The sequence below is a fragment of the Symsagittifera roscoffensis genome, chromosome 1 (assembly GCF_963678635.1).
Source record: "Symsagittifera roscoffensis chromosome 1, txSymRosc1.1, whole genome shotgun sequence".
Taxonomy (NCBI): Eukaryota; Metazoa; Xenacoelomorpha; order Acoela; family Convolutidae; genus Symsagittifera; species Symsagittifera roscoffensis.
The window spans coordinates 98,318,070-98,340,540 of record NC_087062.1 but is presented as its reverse complement, the minus strand read 5'-3'; the positions used below and the strand labels follow the sequence as shown (position 1 = coordinate 98,340,540).

The window sequence follows — 22,471 nt, the reverse complement described above, 5'->3', positions numbered from 1 at the left end:
TCAAGGTTTTATGTTTGCAAATGAAAATCTAAATTCATTGCCAGTAGTATTCTAAATATAAAAGTTTGTTCTGGTTTTTGCCTAACTATCATATAGCTATATGGCAAATTTCTACTTTGTCGTATGTCGTCTCTGGTTCGAGGTCTTCTTCCAATTCCGGGTAGTTCTGTTATGGTTCGGAATATTGGCTCTGATCTATTGAGTCGTAGAGACATTTCGATTAAATTATTGTCGTATAACATTTTGTAAATGTTTTTGTCTAATTTCTAATCTATTTTGGTTAATTCTAAGCTATTAAGGTCTTGTTCGAGACTTATGGTCGCACCAGATGAGTTAGGACCGAGTTGGTTAACTCATAGAGTAATTTCGGATAGGGTACACCGTCTGCTCGTCACGCTATCTTATTTTCGGCCGGATAGATTCGTGCAACTTCTTAGTCTAATACCGATCCTAATCTTACTCTTATACTATCTAGTCTCAGGTTGTTTAACTAGTCTCTGCTAGGCTCAATAGATCTAGGGTATACTGGTCTATTGCGGCTGCTGAAGTGCTCGGGAGAGTCCAACTAATTTCTAAGTTAAATTCAAATCTCTCTGGTGCTGAAATTACAAGTAACTTCAGCACTTACAAATAAGTGGGTTGTTAGTTAGATGGATCATGATTGGTTAATATTAAATACTTTACATTGGTAAAATATCTAATTTATCCAATCATAAAATGTAGTTTAGATCAGGTTCCAATTGTCGTTTTTTGACGCCGGGCCATGTAACTCTTTCAATTCTTTCATCTGGAGTTTTTCCGTGGCATAAAAAGTGAGTCAAGCTCATCAGCTTGTCAGTGAACCAATTTGAGCCCATAAACTCAAATGCCTAGTGCTGTTTGCGAGGATACTTCCACAACTTGAACACCTTTGAAACTAGTAATGATAAATGGCTCTTTTACGTCTTTAAAACAAGAATTCTCAAGATTTATATCGGCTAGCTCCTTCCAACATGTTTCAAGTTTTCAATCCGAAATCTTGAATAGTTGCGGAAAAAAGGCAAAAACTTGAAGAAATTATGCTCATTTGCTCTTTGAAATAGAAAAAAGTTGCAATTTTTGTCCCTTGACTGCAGACAACTTATTAACATTATTTACTTGGAAACTTAGACGAGGAGGTGGATTTTTTCGAATTGTTTCGTGTTCTGAGATGAGCCTTATTTCAGATTTATTTGTAATGCATTGCATGGGCATTTGTATTTCTGACTCAAACCGCATGAAGTTGACTTTGATACCCAGCAACCCAATTTCAATTCCGACTTGAATTTATTCGTGTCATTGTTATTGCACTATTTGTATTACAAATTAGTTATAATTTGTTTGCTCTGCTAGACCTTTACCAGTGAATGGTATAACAAGTTCTATCTGCCTTGCTCAGTTAATAAATTGTAGTTAGTAATAGAACAAAGACCGTCGCAGCTGCCCGTTATTCCAATTGAAGCATGTCGATGCGTTGTCTCAAAACTTACTTTACTTCAAAACAGTATTGCATGCCTTATCCAATTCTTCGCTTCCAGTAGTAACGATTATACTCACTGATTGCCTTCAAAGATAACCCACTGATTTATTCGGGTTAACATTATCAACGGCAATAGCAAGTCTACAGTAACTTATCTCTATCGTTGTCGCATAAAAGTTAATGGCAGACAATTTATTGTTGTCTGCATAAAAATAGAGTTCGAAGCTGCATCATAAATTTGGTTATCTTAGGAAGTTAATGGTGTCGAAGAGCTGAATAATTGTGTCTAACATTTCTCGATGAATTATTTTTACTTTACGAGTATTGTCTTTTCAATTTTTGACTCAGTAGAAAATACTGCTCACTTCCTCGAATCGCAATTTGTTCGCTGAACAATTGAGGGAGTCAGTCAAAAAAAAATTCTATCCGTCTGAGAAAATCTATCAATACGTTAATTGAGTGTACAAGGAATGTCTCTTAGCTGTGACTTCCTATCTATTTCTCAGCCGGGGTCGCAAATGTCCACCCCCGATGTCACCGATAGGCCTACAATTGGGGCTGCTGGGGGGCAGGATCCGTTTGAACTAGATGTGCCGGTCATTTACGGCCGGGGTTTTATGAAGCAATTGAAAACTATTGTTATGAAGCTGGACAACTTCACACTACCGGATGATGTAATCGAAAAGGTAAGATACAAGTTAAGCAGACAAAAAATTCCAGGTAGGAAAATTATTTAGTAATTATTCGCGTTACAATGAATGCTAGAAAGACGAACTTGGCAAAAAAAAAATTGCAATTTGCTCTTCATTTGAGAGGAACAATTTTTTTTAGTAAAACCAAAATTGCGAGACAAATACAAATATTTTGGTTTTTTTAATGAACGTAGTGAAGACTTATATAGGTCTAACTGAATTTTTTAGTTTTTTTTTTCAGGAAAAAGTCTTAAAATATTGATGCACTTATGTACATAAGCACTTTTTGACTTCATCTGCTAAAAGTGACGTAAATAGCACTCTCCAAATATGAATGTGCAAATGGCGCAAAAATTCGTGAACGGTTTCTGGTTTCAAAAGTGGAATTTAATTTTTAGTTTTCCAGTGGTCCAGTTTTTTCAAGTTGGGTTCATGTTATCAAAAAAGCGCCAGTCATAAATTCAGAGAGCTTAAGGGGCATCTAATTTTTTCTTGGAAATTCGAAAGTGGAGATTTTTTCAAGAAAATGTTTTTTATGTTTACTTGCGTTCATTACTCTTTCCAATCTTCGATTGGCTATGTTTATATGAATGGATTTCTTCTCATTTTCTGTCTGCTAGCTCACCAAGTTATTTTGTCAATGATGCGAAGCTCTGCTTCGTATCTGTGTCTTATATCTATCAATCAGTTACATCTTAGTTGTTATTACACCCTGCTTCAAACGCTTTTGCATATATGAACGGCGCTGAGTTTTTTGGCTCAATTTTTTTGTAGTACTGACTGCTCCAGTTTAGTTGTGGTTGAAGGCGCGATGTCTGACTGGTTTGTCTGAGCAAAATATTTGCAGAATTGTTTTTGCAGAATATTTTTTTCTCGTTCTTCTCAGCTAACTTTTTTCGCAAATATCTGTGATATAGTTGATTGCTTATAGTATTTGCTTGGAGTTTTTAGAGTAAATTGAGATTGTGTAATCTTGGTCGTTAATTTTAGGTCTTCGAAAATCAAAACAGTTTTGTGTAGTATTTAAAATGAGTTGTGTAGTATTTAAAATGAGTTGTTCAATTCGTTACACAAAGAAAACATTTGTAGGTTAAGTTGCTTTTAGTTATCAAATTAAATAGCATCTTTGTATCTACTTTATTGGTGGCTAGTGATTACCGATGTCAAGCGAAGATGCGGGAACGTTTAACTCTTAATCTTGAGATGTGAGATTCGATTCAGGAACATAGAAGAAGTTTAAATTTTCAAAGCTTAGCTTTTCTTTCTTTCTCTCTTTTTTTGTAGAGCTAATTTTTTAAACGTTTTCTTGCTTGTGTTTGCAAAGTGCAGCTTCACATTCATGTTCTGTTGTGTTGAATCATCTCTGAGGTCGAAATAGGGAGACGTTCGAATTTAAGTGTAAATTTAGCAAGCGTTTTTGCACTAGCGAACTTTAGTGAGCGTTACTGTAATACTGAGACTCTTCTAATTTTAAAACTTAAGTCGGAAATATTGGTGCACTTTTGGGGCACCTTTGCGGTTTTTGATCGCATGTGTTTTGACATTCGAATAGTAATAAGTTAACACAGTTGATGCTTTTCAAGTTGATCAAATGAACCGTAAAAAGCTATTTATTTTAAACAACATAATAACCATAAAAACTCGATTTCAGAAATTTTCTAACTCAATATATCTCGCATTTTTTGAAATGCATAATTTATACACCATGCTTCTTTATGCTTTCCAATTTATTACATGCAAAATTAGTGTGGATGCCTTCAGTATGTTTTACTTCAAGCTGTTTCTTGCAAAATTGTGTCTAATTTCATTTGGTGCTACTATTGCATCTTCCCATTGGCAACTCATTAGCATATGTAGCTGCTTTATTTGTGACTAGTGTTTGCCGATTGTTAAGCGTTCGTGGCCAAAAGGGCGTGGTACTCCAAATCTCAAGGTCGCAGAGTCGAATCAAATACGTAGCAGTTTTAAAATTCGAGGCTTGTTTCTCTTGTTTTTGTTTCACTTTATAAGGTTGCTTTTTTGTCGTGTTATCGCTAGTGCTTGGGAAGCACAGCTTCGCCTCCGTGCTAAAATAAAGTAAAATTATGATATTTGAGAAGTCATGTTTGCGTATCTTACGGTGCGCAATTGATGTTTACGTAGTCATGTTTGCGTATCTTACGGTGCGCCTATCTATGATGGAGAAAATTTGGAGTACACAAAGGATAAGATAAGAGTGTGCGAAAGATAAGATAATTTGGAGTTCGCGTAGGACAATTTCTGAAAAATTCCAAAAGTTCGCACTTGAATTATTTAATTTTCTATTAAGGTTCTTTTTAATAAAAAGTTAGTTGTTTGGGAGACGCAGTATCTTTTCTCAAAAACTACTCTACTGGTTTTAAAGAATTGATTAAAATAATTAGACTCTTACGTAGATTCGTGATGATTTTTTAACGAAAAGTCTTAAGGCTCAAATTTGATTTTTCGGTTTCCCAGCGGAATAAATTTTTACCTATTGATTCATTTTTCTCAAAGTGGTTGAAATAACTTTTTTCAGTGACTCTTTAATGCATTTATGAGTGCTTTAAGATAATAATGCATTATTTGAGTTCAATTCAATTTCATGTGCTAAAAATTAGGTCAGTTGAGCGCTCTAATTACGAAAGTGTATTGGTCACGAAAAGCGTTATCAACTTCTAGTTTTGAAAGTGGAATTAAATCTTCAGAATTCTGAGAGGATGAAAACTTTTACTTAATGATCCTGTTTTGTCAAATTGATTTATTTTGAAAATTTTTTGGATGATTAAATACTCAGGTTATGAGTTGAAGGTAAAAACCACCAATAAAAACACCAATAAAAAGTAGATATCATTTATTGAAAATTTTAACTCCATCTTGCGGTATGTTTTTTTTGTCTTTAGTATTTGATATTTCGTCAAACTGATAGTTTTTGAAGTCATAGAAGAATTTCACGGGATTCAATTTTTCATCTTTTTTTTTTTCGCTTATTTGAAATTTGTTTTTTCAGAATAAACATGAGAATTTTTATCAAGTAAAATTTGCTCGTGTCTGTTTCTTGGCTGCCTTGAAGTCTGGCGTTTAATCAGTTTTTTGCCCTGAAATCAAATGGCTCTCTTTCTGAGTTTTTAAAAAACGGCAAAAAAGTTGCATGATAAATAGAGGAAGTTATTGATATTGGGAAAAAATTGTTTGTATGCCTTGTTAATGTATGTCGTTTGGAGGGACTAAAATGTATGTCGTAGGTTGTTTGTCGTGTGAAAGTTTCAAGTAACAAATTTTAATAGCTGAAACTAATTTCGACTACAATTTCTGGCCATTGTTTTCGTTTAAAGGGGCGTGAACCCAAATGTCGACGGATAAATGGCCGCTCGGTAATCTCTGAAAGCTTTAATCTTGGTGGTTGAGTTTCTCCGCTCTGTTTTTGAAATTGAATTTTCCATTTTCCAAGCTTTTTCAAATTAGTTTTTTTTGTCTCTATTTTTTTTCGCTTCTTTGCAATAATATGCTTGCGCTGTATCGCAAGTGACGCGAAGCTCCTCTGTGTTCAAAATGCCTTGCAATTAGGCCGTAGTCTGAACATTTGTCTTCTTGTACATCAACTGAGTTAAGTGTCAATGAACGAAACGAAGACACTATTTTAGGTTTTTGTAAGGAAAATTCTTTCGAAAGTAGTTACGAAAGTTAGTTAAATTCCAGAAGATTAAAAAAGTGTCCTATTGATACAGTATTATCAAATTGGTTCATGCTAATGAAAAAATTGCCTATCATTAAAAGTTAATGATATTCAGAGAGCTGTAACGTGATATATTTTAGCTGCGAATTAAAAGTTAGAAAACAGTCCAAAAAAGTAAATTGGCTATCGTTTAGTGTTGGCTAGGTCTAATCTAGAAATTACAAAATTCAATCGACTAAATAATTTTTATTCATAATAATTCAGTGATAAGTGCGTACCTATAAACATCACCATACCCAATGGCGTGAATTGGATGCACTTACAATCAAGCCTATGCCATTATTTTGCTTGCGTAGTTGATCTAAAAATAGATAAATATTTCAAAAAACGAAATGTGTTTGAATGATTTTTAGACTGTCCGCGAATTCAAAGCGTCAAATCAGCAACAAAACGATTCCTTGTCTTGCAATGGACCCTCTGTGTTAACGGAGGATATTGCTCCGAGCTCTAGAAGGCTTACAAAAGTTGAACTAAAAGACTATGAACTGCACTGTGTATATTTTGCTGCCGCTGGTCATTGTTTTGAAGAACTGCCGTTGACTGAGTACAAAGTATCTGTTTTGGACCAGATTTTCCCAGTCATTAAACCGTACACACCTTCACGCTTCAATACCATTGACGACGGTGCAGATACTTTACAGTCCAAGCCATCATCGTCGTCACTTAACAGTTTCAGTTCGGCACCTGGACAGCATAAGAATGTGTTTATACTGTGTGTGAACAGAAAGGGCGATAAAATGCCCCGGTTGGGGGATGGGAGGGTGATGAACACCTTGGTTCAGCAGTACTCCCCCTCGGCACTCAGTCTCCCCTCGAGCGACCAGTCCGATCTCTGTGCTCTTCCAGATCTGAACGAGAGAACGTTGCTCTACCACATCAAAGGACGGTTAGTTCTCATTAGTGTCCGATTTGTGCCTCTAGAACAATTAAATTGTAATGCTTATCTACAACTGTTCATATGCATATCATAAAAAAACAATAATGATGATGATCAAACTTAGCAAGTCTTCTAAAAGTCTACCAAAATGGTTTTCCGAGTTCTTTACTTTACTAAATCAACACCACACTCACACAGAAAAATTACGTACTGCTGGTGAACTTCTGCAAGTTTTTGGTAAGGAATCCGAAGGTTTTCATTAATAAATGTGGCGGTTTATGGGCGCCTTACTAAGTTCTGGCTTTGGGGCGCCTTTCTTCGGGGCACCTTGCTAAGTTCTGGATGCCTTTCTTCGGGGCGCTTTTCTTAAATTTTAAAATATGGCACTGATGGCTTCCCTTTTTGGACACAAAATTCCTGTTATTCAGGCAGAATATTTTTATTTTTTATAGGGAGAAAGTTTTGGTGTAGATATAATCATTTCAGTAAGAAATTTGTAAGTTATCGAAAAAATGTCTGCATATCGTGTACCAAATTCATAATTGGAGTTTATAGCCAATTATTAATTGCTTGTTGATAAAATTGGAGCTTTTTTTGCGGCAAGCAACTTATATAATAATCTGTTGGGAACTTATTAAGAGCCAAATCAAGTGCAGGCATTTACTACTTCAACTTGTTGCGCAAGGGTAGCGCGCTATGAAAAAATGTTTTTTTTTTTTGGCCAAAACCTTCCAAAAAGTAAACAACTTTTTTCGTTTCTTTCAATAATTTGCCTGCGGCTCAGTACATCTTTGCTAAATCAGGGCCCAAAAAAGTAGGCAAAATTTTCAATTTGAAAAGTCTGCTCTTCTCCCTTTCGAGAAACCCCTAGATTCGGCCCTGGTTCGAGAAATGTATTCTATTTATTTCATGAATTTGGTAAATGTGTTTGTAGGTTTGAGAAGAAGAAGTTCTACACGTATGTGGGGACCATTTTGATCTCAGTCAACCCATACTGGATGGTGGGCTCTCTTTACGGGGTGGAGACGATGCAAAAGTACCAGCTGCAGAGTTCGACCACTGGAACTCTTTCAAGGGGTAAGCGCGCTCTGTTCTGAGGAATTATCTCGTGACAGAAAAGCACCGAATGCCCGACACTTTTCAACCAATCAGCGTCATCTAAACTGTCTCAAACTGATTGGTTTTCCAGATTAGTTTGTTCAGATTTTAGAATACTGAGCGCTGATTGGCTAACATAGTTTTCGGTTATTTTGTACTTCTGAAATGCGGAATTCTCCCCTCTAATTCACAGGGCACGTGAAACTCAGTATTTTCGTGTGCCCTGTGAATTAGAAGTGAGAAACTCTGATGTCAGAAGTACAAAATGCCCGAAAACTATGTTAGCCAATCAGAGCTCATATTCAAACATCTGAAAGAAATAAATTGGAAAATCAATCTGTTTGGCTTTAATCCGTGGCGCAGATATCAACACGTGTGAGTCCTAATTTACAGGTCGGCGGTTTGATTCCGGAACATAGCCGAACTAGAGATCGAGGCACATCGCAAGTTTTTTTTGTTTTCTCCGGTATTCAATAGTTTTTTTTTGGATTTCAATGGTTTTTTGGATTTCTTGATTTTCTTTAGAACTCTTATTGTGAAAAGTTGTCAAAAATTGTTTTTTTTTAAAAGTTTCATTTTTCAATAAAATAAACCTCCTTTCGGCGCACTTTTGTATCAACTTGACTAACGCCAATGGTGTTTTTGTTACTTTTTTTAAAAAATAACATTTGAAGGGCTGTTCAGTTTTGAGAAAATAAAAATGGTGGATTTTTTTTTCATGAAAAAAGAAGCTGTATTTGCGTTCTATTTTCAGTGGTGATTCGAGTTCAATCCAAACTCAGTTAGTAAAATGATGGCAAATTACCCTTTCCAATGACGGTAAGAGAAATGGCGCGAAAAAACGGGGGTTTAGATTAAATTTAAAGATTTCCCGGCGGACTAAGTGCCTATTGACCCAGTTTTTCTAGTTGAATTAATTTTTTAAAAAGAAGCGTTATTCCTAAAAGTTTGTTGAAATGCAAGGAGATTAGATGTAATGGATATTTTTTCTGAAACTCGGAAAGTTGGGTTTAGACATTGTCCGTGGGCTATCTAAGTTCGCTATGTTTTGTCGGTGTGTACTCTTAATTTGGTTTGGCTTGTGTTAAAATTTGCGCTTTACTTTGGCCGTGTAGGTTTGGAGCCACACGTGTTTGCAGTGGGTGACCAGGCGTTTGTGGGGATGCGAGAGAGCAAGCAGGACCAGTGCATAGTCATAAGTGGGGAGAGTGGCAGTGGGAAGACGGTGGCGGCCAATGACATCATCAGGTACCTCATGCAGCTCGCCAACCAGGGAGACCCCACCATGCTGGAACTCATGATCGCACACACCAGTCCCATTCTCGAGGTGAGAAATTCTAGAATGTTCCTGAAATACATCCTACATTCCTTCTTTTCGTAAAGTGCCGCAACTGGCAGATGTTCTACAAACTGCCATATTTACAAGCCGTTATAAATTGAAGGCCTTGAAGCCGAGATTGCATCACAAATACGTTATTAAAAAACAGTTTGAGATTAGAAACCCGATAGTGGGATGCTGTCATGATTTTTCCAGATGTTCTGAGTTTGGCCTCCAATTATGAATACCCAAATCTTTTTAGCTAACGAGATGCGAGAATTTTTCAAAAGTGTTCTAAAAACTTTTAAATGAATGAAAATGTTGAAAAAAAAAATCACCAAGTGATTTCACTAGTTGGGTGCTAGCAGGGGTTGAAAATCTTGCCTTCAAATATGACTGCTCAAAGGCTTTAAGTTTCCGAATTATGACGTTTTGAATTATTTTTAAATAAATTTTCGGAAAAACTAATTTATGAAAAGTTCAAAAAATTTGAATTTGTAGACCCTATAATTGGATACCATCAGAATGTTCTCAAGTGTTACAAGTCTTCCCTCTAAATTTGACTGCTGAAATCTCTGAGATATGAATTTTTTTTTCGGTTTAACAGCTCATTTAACAGAATCACTTATATCTTGGTTGATAATGAATTCAAATTTCTATGCGTTCCCGACCAACTCAGCCTGGAGGTAACAAATATGCCTGGGTGGCAAAGATCCTGGGTTCGAATCTGACCAGGACCTTTGTTTTTTAAACGATAAATATTCTGTTTCAGATAAAATTGTCGGCCAATTATTTGTCTGCTTATCTGTTGGCTTAGTTGTGACATCTTGGAATCTTTTTTTGGTGCTCGCATTTTTCTAAAATGTTGCTCTTAGTGCTTGGTTTTTTCCTACAATTTTTACTGTCACTTACCTTGACTTCGTAGTTCCTTCTTTGTGTTTTTTGTTTCACTAAAAATTTCCTCGCCTTAAATTTTTTTGGCCCATTTAATGATCTAATTATGGGCCGATTCAATGGAAGCGCACTTCAAACACTCCCCTCTACTTTTTTCAAGTTGGTTGTATTCAAACCAATCAGTTTGTTGATTTTTTTTTCATTATGAAAAATTTTTCCAATTTTGTTGGAAAAAATTAAATCTTTCTCAAACACTACTGATTTTCAAAAAAGGGACAGGAATTGATGGACCGCCTAGTCTCCTCTGTCCCTGTATACTCCCCTAGAGTCTTTTCTTTGTTGCCCCTCTTTCTACAGCCTTCGAAAAAGTCGGGGGAAATATTTGACCCATATTTTTTATTTTTTTTAATGTTTTTTTTTTTAATCAAAACTATACCTCTCAAATCTGAGATTTTGGTTTAAATGAAAAGAATGGTTTTAAATAGGTCTCTGCATGAGCGGCTACGCCCACATTTTTTTTACACAAAGTTATGGCCCACGGAAAGTCAAATTTTTGATTTTTGACCGTTTTGTGAATCTTCGTTTTTCTCGAAAACTAACCTCTCAAATCTGATTTTGTGGGATCAATTGAGGTAACGGGTAGTGAGAAGCTCCGCTGCATTAGTGGCCACTCACAAAGTCTTTTACGGAAAAATTTATCGCCCTCGGAAAAGTCAAATTTTAAATTTTTTAAACGTTTGTTAAAATTTTTGTATATTCTCGCTAACTATCGTGCCAAATCTAATATATGTTTTATGGAAACAACAGGTCTTTGAAAGCCTACCGGTGTATCTGGATATGCCCAGTCTCTTGAACTATAATTTTTGACAGGTGTTTGTAAACTTTTTTGACTTTGCGCACAAAATTATCGTGCCAACTTTTAGATTGTGTTCAATCGAGAAACCCGGTTTTGGGAATCTTCTATCCTTAAGCGGCCACAACCTGCTTTTTGCAGGAAAAATCTTTGCGTTTTGGAAATCCTTTTGACCGTTTCTGAGAACTTTGGACCGTTTTTTAGAAACTTCTTGAATTTTCTTTAAATTTTCTTAATCAAATATGAGATGAAAACTTCAATTGAAAGAACCGATTGCGCAGAAGCGGTGACTCCCGAATTTTTTGTAAGAGAAAAGTTTTTTCCTTGGGAAAATTGATTATTTAAAATTTAAGCAAAGTCCAATTTTTGAAATCAAATTTTTAGTTGTGCATCAGTACAGCAAAATCATTCAATATCAAGCACGTTTCTCCAGCTTTAGCTGGGCCCCTAGTTGTTTTTTATCGAGACATTCATAAAAATTATGGTTCACCTTGTTTTATGGTTCACCTTTTTTTTTATTATATGTTTTTTTTCATTCATTTCGTCTCCGCGTGTGACTGCTCAAATGCTATCAGTTATCGAGGTATGGAGTTTTTTATGATTTTTTCAAAAGTTTTCAAAAAGCTGAGAACTCTTCTCACTAATTTTAGTAGAGAAACAACTAACGTTTTAGGCAAAGTCCAATTTTTGAAATAACATTTTTAGTAGTGCATCAGTACAGCAAAATCATTTAATATCAAACACGTTTCTCCAGCTTTAGCTGGGCCCCTAGTTGTTTTTTTTATCGAGACATTCATAAAAATTATGGTTCACCTTGTTTTTTTTTCATTATATGTTTTTTTTTCATTCATTTTGTCTCCGCGTGTGACTGCTCAAATGCTATCAGTTATCGAGGTATGGAGTTTTTTATGATTTTTTCAAAAGTTTTCAAAAAGCTGAGTACTCTTCTCACTAATTTTAGTAGAGAAACAACTAACGTTTTAGGCAAAGTCCAATTTTTAAAATAACATTTTTAGTAGTGCATCAGTACAGCAAAATCATTTAATATCAAGCACGTTTCTCCAGCTTTAGCTGGGCCCCTAGTTGTTTTTATCGAGACAATCAAATGGAGTTTTCTTAATGATTTTTTCAAAAGTTTTCAAAAAGCTGAGAAACGAAAACTTTCATGAAATAGGATTTTCACAACTTTATAGTTGGGTACTGCCAGGGTAGTCTCAGGGATTACAGGTTTCTCCTCGAAATTAAACTGCTGAAGTTTTCTAAGATTACGAGATATTATGTTTTTTGAATGCTTTTTCAAAATGTTTAAATATTCTTAATTTCATAAAAAAGCCTAATATAGTTGCAAAAACTTATTAGTTTTCCAAATTTGAGGTTTTTAATGATTTTTTAGGCTATCGATAAATTTAGATATGAAAATTATTTCTAAAAATTTCTAATTCTCGACCTAATGGCGGCTGATGTCATTTTACTCCCGGGTGATGGTACTCTCAGGGATGCACATCTGGCCTCTAATTACGACTGATCAAAAGTTTTTAGTTTTCGAGATGAAGATGTTTATTATGATTTCATCAACATCTGGCCTCTAATTACGACTGATTAAAAGTTTTTTGTTTCCGAGATGAAGATGTTTTTTATGATTTTAATGAATTTAAGAATTAAAGTGTTAAAAAAAAGAGTAGGACAATTTGAAACAATTAGTGTGTTAAACGGTTGATTGGAGCAATTGATATACGTACGGGTTAAAAAAAAGTTGATTTAAACAAGAACCTTACTTATGAAATTCATGATTTTGCCATTTTAGGGCTTTGTTTCTGAGTTAACTAAATGCATATCTGAAGTGATTAAGGATATTTGACCATTTTAATTAAAAAGGAACCTCGAAGTTGAATTTTTTTCCGTTCAATTTACGAAATAGAAAGCGTTGTTGTTGGATGCGCCCGTCAATTGTTATGGTGTAGTTTTTTTAACACTGGCGACAGCTTAGTGTATTACTAAGAACCTGCTTTTTTATAATCTAAGTAGCAAATATTGGTGCCACTTTTGGGGCTGGCTCCTTTGCAGCTTTTTTATCGGTTGTGCATTGACTTTCGAATCGTATTAAGTTAACACAGTTGATATATTTTGAATTCATCAAATGAACCGAAAAAAGCTGTTTATTTCAAACAACATAACAATCATAAAAACTCGATTTCAGAAATTTTCGAACTCAATTTATCTCGCCACCTTTTAAAATGCATATTTTATACATAATGAGGTTTTATGCTTTCCGATTTGTTAGATTTCAAGTTATTACTTGCAAAATTGTGTCTCTTTATATTTGTTGCCACTTTTGCTGAATGGCATTGGCAATTTATTAGCATATGCAGCTGCTTTTTTCGTGGCTTGTGTTTGTCGTCAGATAAGCATACGTGGCTGAGTGTTTAGTGCGTGAGACTCAAAATCTTTATATTGCAGTAGGTCGCAGATCGATTCCTAGATCTAGCCGTATTTTTTTTTTTACTAATTCGAGGCTTATTTCAATTTTTTTGTTATTGCTTTTTCTAGAGCTGCTTTTTTGTGCTCTCGCTAGTGGTTGCGAAGCCAAGCTACGCTTCTATGTTAAACTGTATTCAGCATACAAGCAATTATCACGCTCATCAATCTGTTAGAAGCACCGGAGGTGTGTGACACGCTACTTTTTTTTTATTCCAAGTTAATCTCTGAGGAAACTTTTTTTCGTGCAAGCTACATGGTAGGTGAGAAACGCATTCCTACTGGCACTTCAATCTTTATGAACAAATTTTGTAACCGCAGTGAGCGAATAAGCTATGTGAAACTTCTCGCCCCGAGCAAAGATAATTTTTAATTGTTTTAATTCAGCGTTAACAAATCAGAACATGGGCTTGTTTTTTTTCACAAACATCTTGTTTAACAGCAGTATTCAATCATTTGATACTCTTATAAGAGTCGATGAACATAGTTCAGATTCTAACATAGGGCGTAATGATTTTTCATTTGGCTTTTTTCGCCCAGGAAATTTTTTAAAATGCTCAAATAACTACAAAGTGCATTTGTACATATTAATGCATTTATGAATTCTCTTAGATATATATTCCCTCTTTGAGTTTTAATTCTGCCAAAATTTAGGAAAATGGGGCCCTCCAATTTCAAAAGAGGAAATTTCGCGAGATAATTTAATCGATTTCTAGTTTTGAAAATGAAAATTATTTAATTGATTGCCCAGCGTCGGGGATTTCCCATTTTACCGAACTCTCCAGTTTTCTCAAATTGAGTTATTTTGCTCCAAAAATGTCAAGCATAAATTTTCTTGAAATTCAAAGGGCAGTTTTCAAAGGCTATATATTTTTTGCCATAAGCTTTCTCTGCAACGGTCACTGCGTGTGACATATATCTTGCCTTGTTTATTATTTGCTATGGTCAAGTGCATAAATTATCTGTGCACGTTTAAGGTAATACCACGTTTCAAACAATGTTCAAGTAATTCTGCTTTTATATGGTTAGAATCGAGATGTAAATCAAATTCTTTAAACAGATCGTTCATGGTGTCAGATGAAAAATATGTCCATTTTGATGTTTCTTGCATCTTGAAGTTTTTTTGTGCATCTAGCCATCAATCTATTCATCTATTCATCTATCTATCGATCTATCTATCTATCTATCTATCTATCTATCTGTCTATCTATCTACCTAACTATCTGGCTATCTATCTATCTGTCTATCTATCTATCTTCCTATCTATGTATCTCTATCTATATATCTATCCATCTATCTATCTATCTATCTATCTATCTATCTATCTATCTATCTATCTATCTATCTATCTATCTATCTATCCATCTATATCTATCTATCTATCTATCTATCTATCTATCTATCTATTTATTTATCTATCTCTATCTTTCTATCTATCTCTCTCTCATTCTCGACGTATATATGCAGATAGTATTAAGTGAAATGCAAAACCAATTTCAAAATTGAAAGATTGCTTGTTTTAACATTATGAACAATCTTTAAGTAGAGAGAGGGAGAGAGAGAGAGTTAGAGATTTGTTATATTTTAACATAAACATATGTATATATTCAAAGAAATCTCCAAATCTCTCTCTCTCTCTCTATTTAAAGATTGTTCATAATGTTAACACAAGCAATCTTTCAATTTTGAAATTGGTGTTGCATTTCACTTAATACTATCTGCGATTGATGTTTTTGAGCTCAAGAAATTGTGCAGAAAAGAACAGAGTGATGATCGCGATCTTGACAATCACGATCTTGACGATCAGGATGTTATCTGTCTATGTTTTTGCACTACACTAGGGGACAAAATCAAGCGCAAGTTCAGGATTTTACTGTCCAAAATGCCGGTTTTCAAAGACCACTTTAGACAACACTTTCTTCGAATTTCAATAATCAAATTTTGACATAGAGCAAGAGCAAATTATCAGAGCTACCCTTTATGGAACTATCAATATTTGATTTCAATGAATACCATTGTAATCCGGGTCTGAAAATGCCAGTTTTTTTGTCATCGTTAGTTTTCTAAAAAAAAATATCGTTAAACATTCTTAGTTGTTCACTTTTTCTCAATTATGGCATATGTTAACACCGTGTTGAAATGCACTTTTTGCTGATGGTTCGCAAGAATACCATTCGAGGCAAACCTATGAGGTTTTTGTAGATGTAGTTGCTAAAAAAATCTTTGAACTCGTTTAAATGGACTGAATGGCTTCTTCTTAAGTTCTTTCCTCTAGCATTTCCGTCCTCTAGCATATCTGTCTTCTCGAAAAATGCTATATTGCATGGTATCGTAAGTGGTGCGAAGCTCCGCATCGCTTATGTTTGAAATTTTCACTTTAAATGCATTAACCGAGAATTTAATTAGTTGGAAATCTTTTAACATCATAACCATTATTTTGTCGGATGTTTTTTTTTGCTAAAGATACTTTTTGCTGCGTCTTCCAATTGCGTAGACAGTTATCAAAGGTATTCTTAGCTGCGCAATTAGATTTGTGTTAAGATGAAAGTAGCCGTTCGAATTTTTTTCAATTGTCTCAACATCAAGAAAAATTGTTCATTTTTAAATGTTCCGCACTTGTAAGTTGAATGCGGTTGCTTTTAAGGGAAAATATAAGGTTTTTTGTTCCTTGAACTTATTTGTTCTATGTGTTTAGAACTGAAGATGTACCGAACAACACTCTGTTGCTTACTAATTAAAAAAACTGAATTTGCTGGGGTAAAATTAGTTCAAATCAAGAGCAGTTTTCCACTCACCTCCACATTTTAAAGTTTCTGTTTTTATAATTGTTCACGTGATATTATGGCTAAATGCGTGATCTTAGATGTAAAGTCTGAAGAGTCAATGTATTCACGCTTGTAAGGTCGTTCTTAATTCCCAGTTTTATTGCATATGACAATGTTGAAAGAGTTTAAAATTTAAATTCAAGTACGGGTTTACTAATTTTATGTCGAAAAAAGTAGTGATGTGATTGTTGAATAACGTTAAGGATGTTTAAGGCATTCGGCAATGCGAAAACGGACCACAACGACAACTCGAGTCGACATGGAAAGTACATTCAGATTCAGTACAAGGCGGGGGGAATAGTGAACGGGTAAGAACCTACGCACTTGTTTGATGAGTCTGATTTTGCAGCATTTTTTCGATCAGTTGGTATTATACTTTGTTGACCATGAAAATCAACATTTTTTGTGCAAATATTTTGGTGTCATTCGATCTGCTTTCCTTTTTTTTGGAAATTTTTTGGTTTGGATTTGCAAATTCTAAATTTTCATCAACCCTTGTAAAAATAATACTGCAGAAGTTTGAACAGCTCGATGCCATCGTCTAAAATGTCAAAGCAAAGAGAAATTTTGAATTTTAAATTAAACGAATAAAAGTTACGATTGAAGCTCAAATTTCTTTCTGGTTTCCCGGTTCGACTTTCGATTTTTGTTCAGTTCAATTCAAATTCAGTTGCTGTAAAAAAGGCAAAAGCACTCAAGGGTTGGGTTAAGAAAATGGTGGCAATGGTGCAAAAAAATGTGATTGACTTCAATTTTCGAAAGTAAATTTGAATTGATTTCAGCGAAATAAAAAAATACAAACTGATCCAATTTTCTTAAATTGGGTTAGTTTTATGAAAAAAAATGTCAAACACAAAATATTCACGTGATTTATTTTTTCTTGAAACTTGAAAGACGGTCATTTTTTTTTATTTTCGTGAGGTAATTCACAGTTTTCCCGCTGTATGTTGGCTGTGGTTCGATACATTAAACATTCCCCTCTCTCCCTTTAGCTAAGTCACCTACCCCATTATACAAAAATCCTAGCGTGGTGAGAATCGGGGCGGGGTACTTTGTTTTAAATTTTGTCAAACAAGTTTATAAAAAAAAACACTTCAAAATCTCCAGTTTTTGCAACTAGGCAGTAGAAACAATAGAAAAGATCCAGAAGTTGTTCACGTGGCACTAAAATTGAATTAATCTTCTTTTTCAGAGCTCGTGTCCAAAAATACCTATTGGAGAAATCGAGGATCATTCAGCATAAGAAGAATGAAAGGTAATTATTATGTGTAATTCTATATGTAAAGCGTACTTTGCGTAGTAAATTGGCCTGTTTTGTTCTGTGTCAGTTTGTAGTGTGGTATTTTGTGTGGTGTGTTTAACAGGAACTACCATGTGTTTTTCTATCTGTTGGCGTCAGACTACACTGATGAAGATGAAGTTTGCAAGAGTCAGTTTTCATGGCTGAAAGAGATGCTCAGTCTGACCAAGGCCTCGGACTACCACTACCTTAATCAGGCTAGTTACTTTGTTGTGATTCTTGTTTTTTCATTAGCATGTCATAACGGCTCGTCTTTTTATAAAACAGTGAACTATTTAAGAATCAATGAGCATAGCGAGCATAGCCCCCTTCCGGCTTACAGAGATTTGTCCCCTGACAACTCAAAGGGTCCTTCGGTACTATATTAGGACATCCATTTTTCGTCGACCCCTCTAAAATTTTTCTAAATAATACGTTGGCGCAAGTATGTAATAATTTTGAGAGGGAGAGCGCGCGCAGAACCTTCCAAAAAGTGCCTTAAAACGTAATTTTTGCCGGTTTCTTCTAAATTTTGAGTGCGGCGCAGAAACTTTGATCGGATTAGGCTCTTTATTGTGCTTTGGCCTAGTAAATTTTATAAAAAATGAAAATCCGCCGTCCCCCTCGAGAAAATCTTAGGTCCGCTTCTGTCATGAATGTGAATTTAAGGGTTGTTCGAAGTTTAACAGCAAGCATTTCGTGGATAATTTTTTGAAGAGCTGATTTTTAAGGTCTGACAACAGGCCAGATAATAGTCTAATGGCGCTCTCTCAAGTGGCGATGTTGTACGAGAACCTGTAATGTTCACAGTAGTTTGTATAATAATCTCACTTGAAAACAATTTGAAAAAATTTTTTTTCAGAGCGAGCTGAGTTCGAACGAGCAAGAGGACTTGGAAAGTTTTCTCTACCTTGTGCAGTCTATGCATGAACTGCTGGGGGCATCTGGCATGCGTTACAGTGAGAAACAGCAGAAGCAGGGACTGCTCTCAAGCACTATAGTCAATGTATTCACAATCTTAGCCGCCATCCTCCATTTGGGAAACGTTCAGTTCGCACTCCCAGCCAGCGAAAATCTAGAAAAGGATCTGGTCCAGATCATAAACGAAGAGCATCTGAAATTGTTCTGTGAACTGATGAAACTGCCCCTTGACAAAGTGAAGTTGACGTTGCAAACTAGAAAGCACGAAGGCGCCGCACAGTTTGTGAAGCACAACTCGATCAGAGACGCGGAAAATGCGAGAGACACTGTGGCAAAGTCGCTTTACAGTTCCCTGTTTGACTGGATCATCAGACAGATCAATTTCCGCATGTTCAGTGCTTCTATGAATGAATCCAGCTATTATCAGTCTATATATTCAACCGGAGAGGTAAAAAAAAAGTAAAGACGAATTTAGAGAAAACAGCCAGAATAAAGGATTTTTTGATGTAGGCTAAGTTAAAATGGGCGGGGATAGTTTTGATTTTTCATTGTCTACAAGCATTAGAATAATATTTAAATTGAAAGTAGATTTGGAATTGCTACAGGAGAGGCAGATCGGAATCCTAGACATATTCGGCTTCGAGGACATCGGCTTAAAGAACAGCTTTGAACAGTTTTGCATCAACTTTGCCAACGAACAGCTCCAATTCTACTTCAACGATAACATTTTTTGCCTGGAGCAGCAGGAGTACAAGAATGACGGAATCAACTGGATGGACATTGATTACGTCAACAACAAGCCATGTATTGACTTATTCGTCAAGCGACCATTTTGTCTGTTTGCGTTAATTGATGAAGAGTCATCGCTGTATAATGGGACTAATGAAAAGCTTTTAGACAAATTTGAGCAATTGGGAAACAGTAAGCTAGCCCAGTCTAAGTACTTTAAGTGGCGCCCTGTGAAACAGGATCCATTATCATTTGGGATAAAACACTACGCCGGTGACGTGAGATATAATATTTCCGAGTTCAGAGAGAAAAATATGGAGAAAACGAACGACTTGATGCGTCTTATGAGATGTCACACGAGTAGTTTCTTCGTGAAAGAGCTCTGCTGCTATTCGCCTGTGGGCATCGCCGGTTGGAGGACAGTGCGCAATGTGATCTCTGCGGCCGCCGCCTTCTCCCAGATATCGCGTGGAAAGTTGAAAGGTATGCCAGTTTAACTAATGCTTTAGATTGTTCATTGAACTTTTTTTTCATTGAAAAATTTACGTGTTAGCGTAGCTTTGATCTAATCCGACGTATGAAAGCTTAACACCGAGTAATCTCCAAGTCGGTGGTTCGATTTGGCAGATTACGAATTTATTTTTTAGATGTTTTTCACTTTTTCTTATTTCTTTTTGCTCTATTCATTAACCAACGAAAGTTTGTTTTCGCTCAATTATTCTGACATCATGGTAGTTATTCTTTTGAAGTGTTTTGTTATTTTTTGTTACTTCGTAAATTTTTACCAACCTACGAGAATAACGACAAAAAACTGCTTAGTTTCTATGTTGGTTTCAGGTTTTCTTGATGGCTTGTTTCCTGTATCTCTAATACTTATAAGTTGTCGCGTCTATTATAAAATTCTAGAATCTTTGCATTTATTTTGGCTTTCAGACTCATTTTATTTTCAATGGCTACAGTTTTTTCTGTGTCACCATTCAGTTTTTCATCAATGAAAGGTATGCAATCGCTTACTACTTTCATTTTTTACACTAGGGAGCGTAGTTTATTGATATGACTCTAATTTTTTCCGACCTAACTCGAAAATGTAAGCGCTCATTCGGTGGCTTTTTTTGCTATAATCACGATCAGTAGCATTGGAAGTTTCATAGCATATGTTCTCTTCTTTATTTGTGGCTATTGTTTACTCATTGTTAAGTGTCCGTGACGGAGAGGGCAGGGCGTGTCTCCCAGTCTCGCGATAGCACGTTCGAGTCCGACACACACAAAAGTTTTACTCATTCGAGGCTGATTTATATTTTTTCTTCTACTTTTCTTATTTCACTTTATAGAGCTGCTTTTTTTGGCGTTTTCTGGTGTTTGCGAAGCACAGTTTAGCAAAATCAGGTAGTTATGCTTTTGTGGGTTTCAGCAGGATTGCAGCTTAAAACTTCGAATTTCAAAATTCTATTGCTGAATATTTTCATTTTTTTTTAAGATTCGATGAGCGTAGTAACGACTCTTATACAGGTCTTGGTGATTTTTTTTTCGATCGAATAGCGAAAAAGGTAAAGCACGATCGTCTTCTAGTTTCGATATGTTTTTTCTTTACAGTTCGAAAGCTGAAGTTTTTTTTTGTAAGTTTTTTTTCTGTTTCCTTGCGTTGATTGATTTTTTCCAACTGTCTTTTGGCTATGTTTTTTGGCTCAACTGTCGTCACCGCTTTTGTCGGCTCCGTTGCCGCTCGATCAATGATTTGGATAGCTAGTTTTACACTGGTGCTTGTGTTTCTTGAATTGTTATCTCCAATTTGAAGATGCTGGCTTCCGTCTGATCTTCTGTCTGCTATTTTAACAATTCTTCGTTTGTTTAATATTACAAGTGTTGCAAAGCTCTGCTTAGCCTGTGTCGAAAAGAAATTTTCTGCTGGGGATATCTTACTTGTCGGGCCATTGCTTAATTGCTGTTCTGTTTCACACCTTGTAGTTTCTGACTGCTTTTTTACTGTAATCGATTGTCATTCATTTTTTTACTGTAATGCTTTGGGTTTCTGTTTCTTAGACTTTTTGTTATACTCTGAATCTTTAGAAACCAATAATGCACCCTTATGTCTTTGACAATCTGAAATGATGATTTGGTTATTAAAAAGGTAAGAGAAAAATTTTTAATTTACTTCAGTCTTACATGATTTCATTGTGTTTTGAGCTTGTCAAATGAGCTTTTCGTGGTTTCAAAGTGTGATGCAGCATAGATTGATTGTGGTTATTCTCGAAAGCTTAGAAAAATTTTGGAATGTAAGAACACATTTTTCAAATCGCTTGAATAGAATACATTTTTTATCACAAGTAGTGCTAGGCTCTCGGCTTCACTTCTCTTCTGAATAATAGTTGGTTCTATTGGCTCCAGTGACTCTGTTATTTTTTTTTATCTATCTCCATAGTTATTCATTTTATTGCGCTTTGATGAAGAAAAGCACGTTTTTTCATATGTTCGGCTCAAGTAATTTCTGATTGTATCCGCTTGATGAATTTTAACACTGACAGTTGTGTTTCTCAGAATTTTTCCTCAAATTCAATCGCATTCCAGACAAACATAAAAAAAATGTTTTTTTTTGGAGTCAATATTCGTTTTTTGGTTTAGTTGCCGTGCTGTTTTTTAGAGTCGATGAACGTAGTTCAGACACTTATATAGGTAGTAATGCTTTTTTTTATGGACAGTTTTAAACTTTGTTCAGGCTCAAATTAATTTTTTCGTGGTTTGACGCTTGATTTATTTTCAAGTTCACGTTCACTTCCTTTGTTTAAAAGGAAGGTAAACTCCAATATCGAACAGCAAAAGTGTAAAAGGTCACAAAAAGTTTGATTTACTTTTAATTTCGAAAATGGATTTTAATTATTAGATTTCCCAGCAAAATTTATCTATTGATCCAGTTTTCTCAAATAGTGTTAATTTTATCAAAAGTGTCAATCATAAGTTTTTTCCTGAAATTTGAAGAACTTCAAGGCCATCTGTTTTTTTTTCTGCGAAATTCGAAAGTATTTTTTTCAAAACTCAAGCCAGTATTGTTTTGTTTACTTCTGTTCATTAACTCTTTTCCAACTGTCTGTTGGCCATATTGTTGTAATGCAAGTGGTGTGAAGTTCCGCTTTATTTTTGCAATTTTTTTTCCATTTGATTTTGTTTTATTTGTAAAAAAAGTTTCAACTTGCACACGGATGGCTTTTTAAGACGAATGTCTGAAAAATTTTTGAACGCGAAGTATAATTTTTGTTGTTTATCAATTTTTTTGTTAACCTTATA

The 22,471-nt window shown here is 35.2% G+C and overlaps 1 protein-coding gene across 1 annotated transcript in view; it reads left to right on the top strand.

The window, feature by feature from the left end:
- Window positions 1-1,162: 1,162 nt before the first annotated feature.
- The window catches only part of LOC134853213 (unconventional myosin-IXb-like), a gene marked incomplete in the record, with an annotated part of 62,596 nt that continues 41,287 nt past the window's right edge, over window positions 1,163-22,471 (top strand). Inside the window, 9 exon segments of the mRNA XM_063869175.1 lie at window positions 1,163-2,184; window positions 6,277-6,809; window positions 7,735-7,877; window positions 9,014-9,225; window positions 16,477-16,571; window positions 17,456-17,518; window positions 17,628-17,760; window positions 18,405-18,911; window positions 19,069-19,675. Of these exon segments, the coding sequence (XP_063725245.1) occupies window positions 1,969-2,184; window positions 6,277-6,809; window positions 7,735-7,877; window positions 9,014-9,225; window positions 16,477-16,571; window positions 17,456-17,518; window positions 17,628-17,760; window positions 18,405-18,911; window positions 19,069-19,675 (2,509 nt within the window).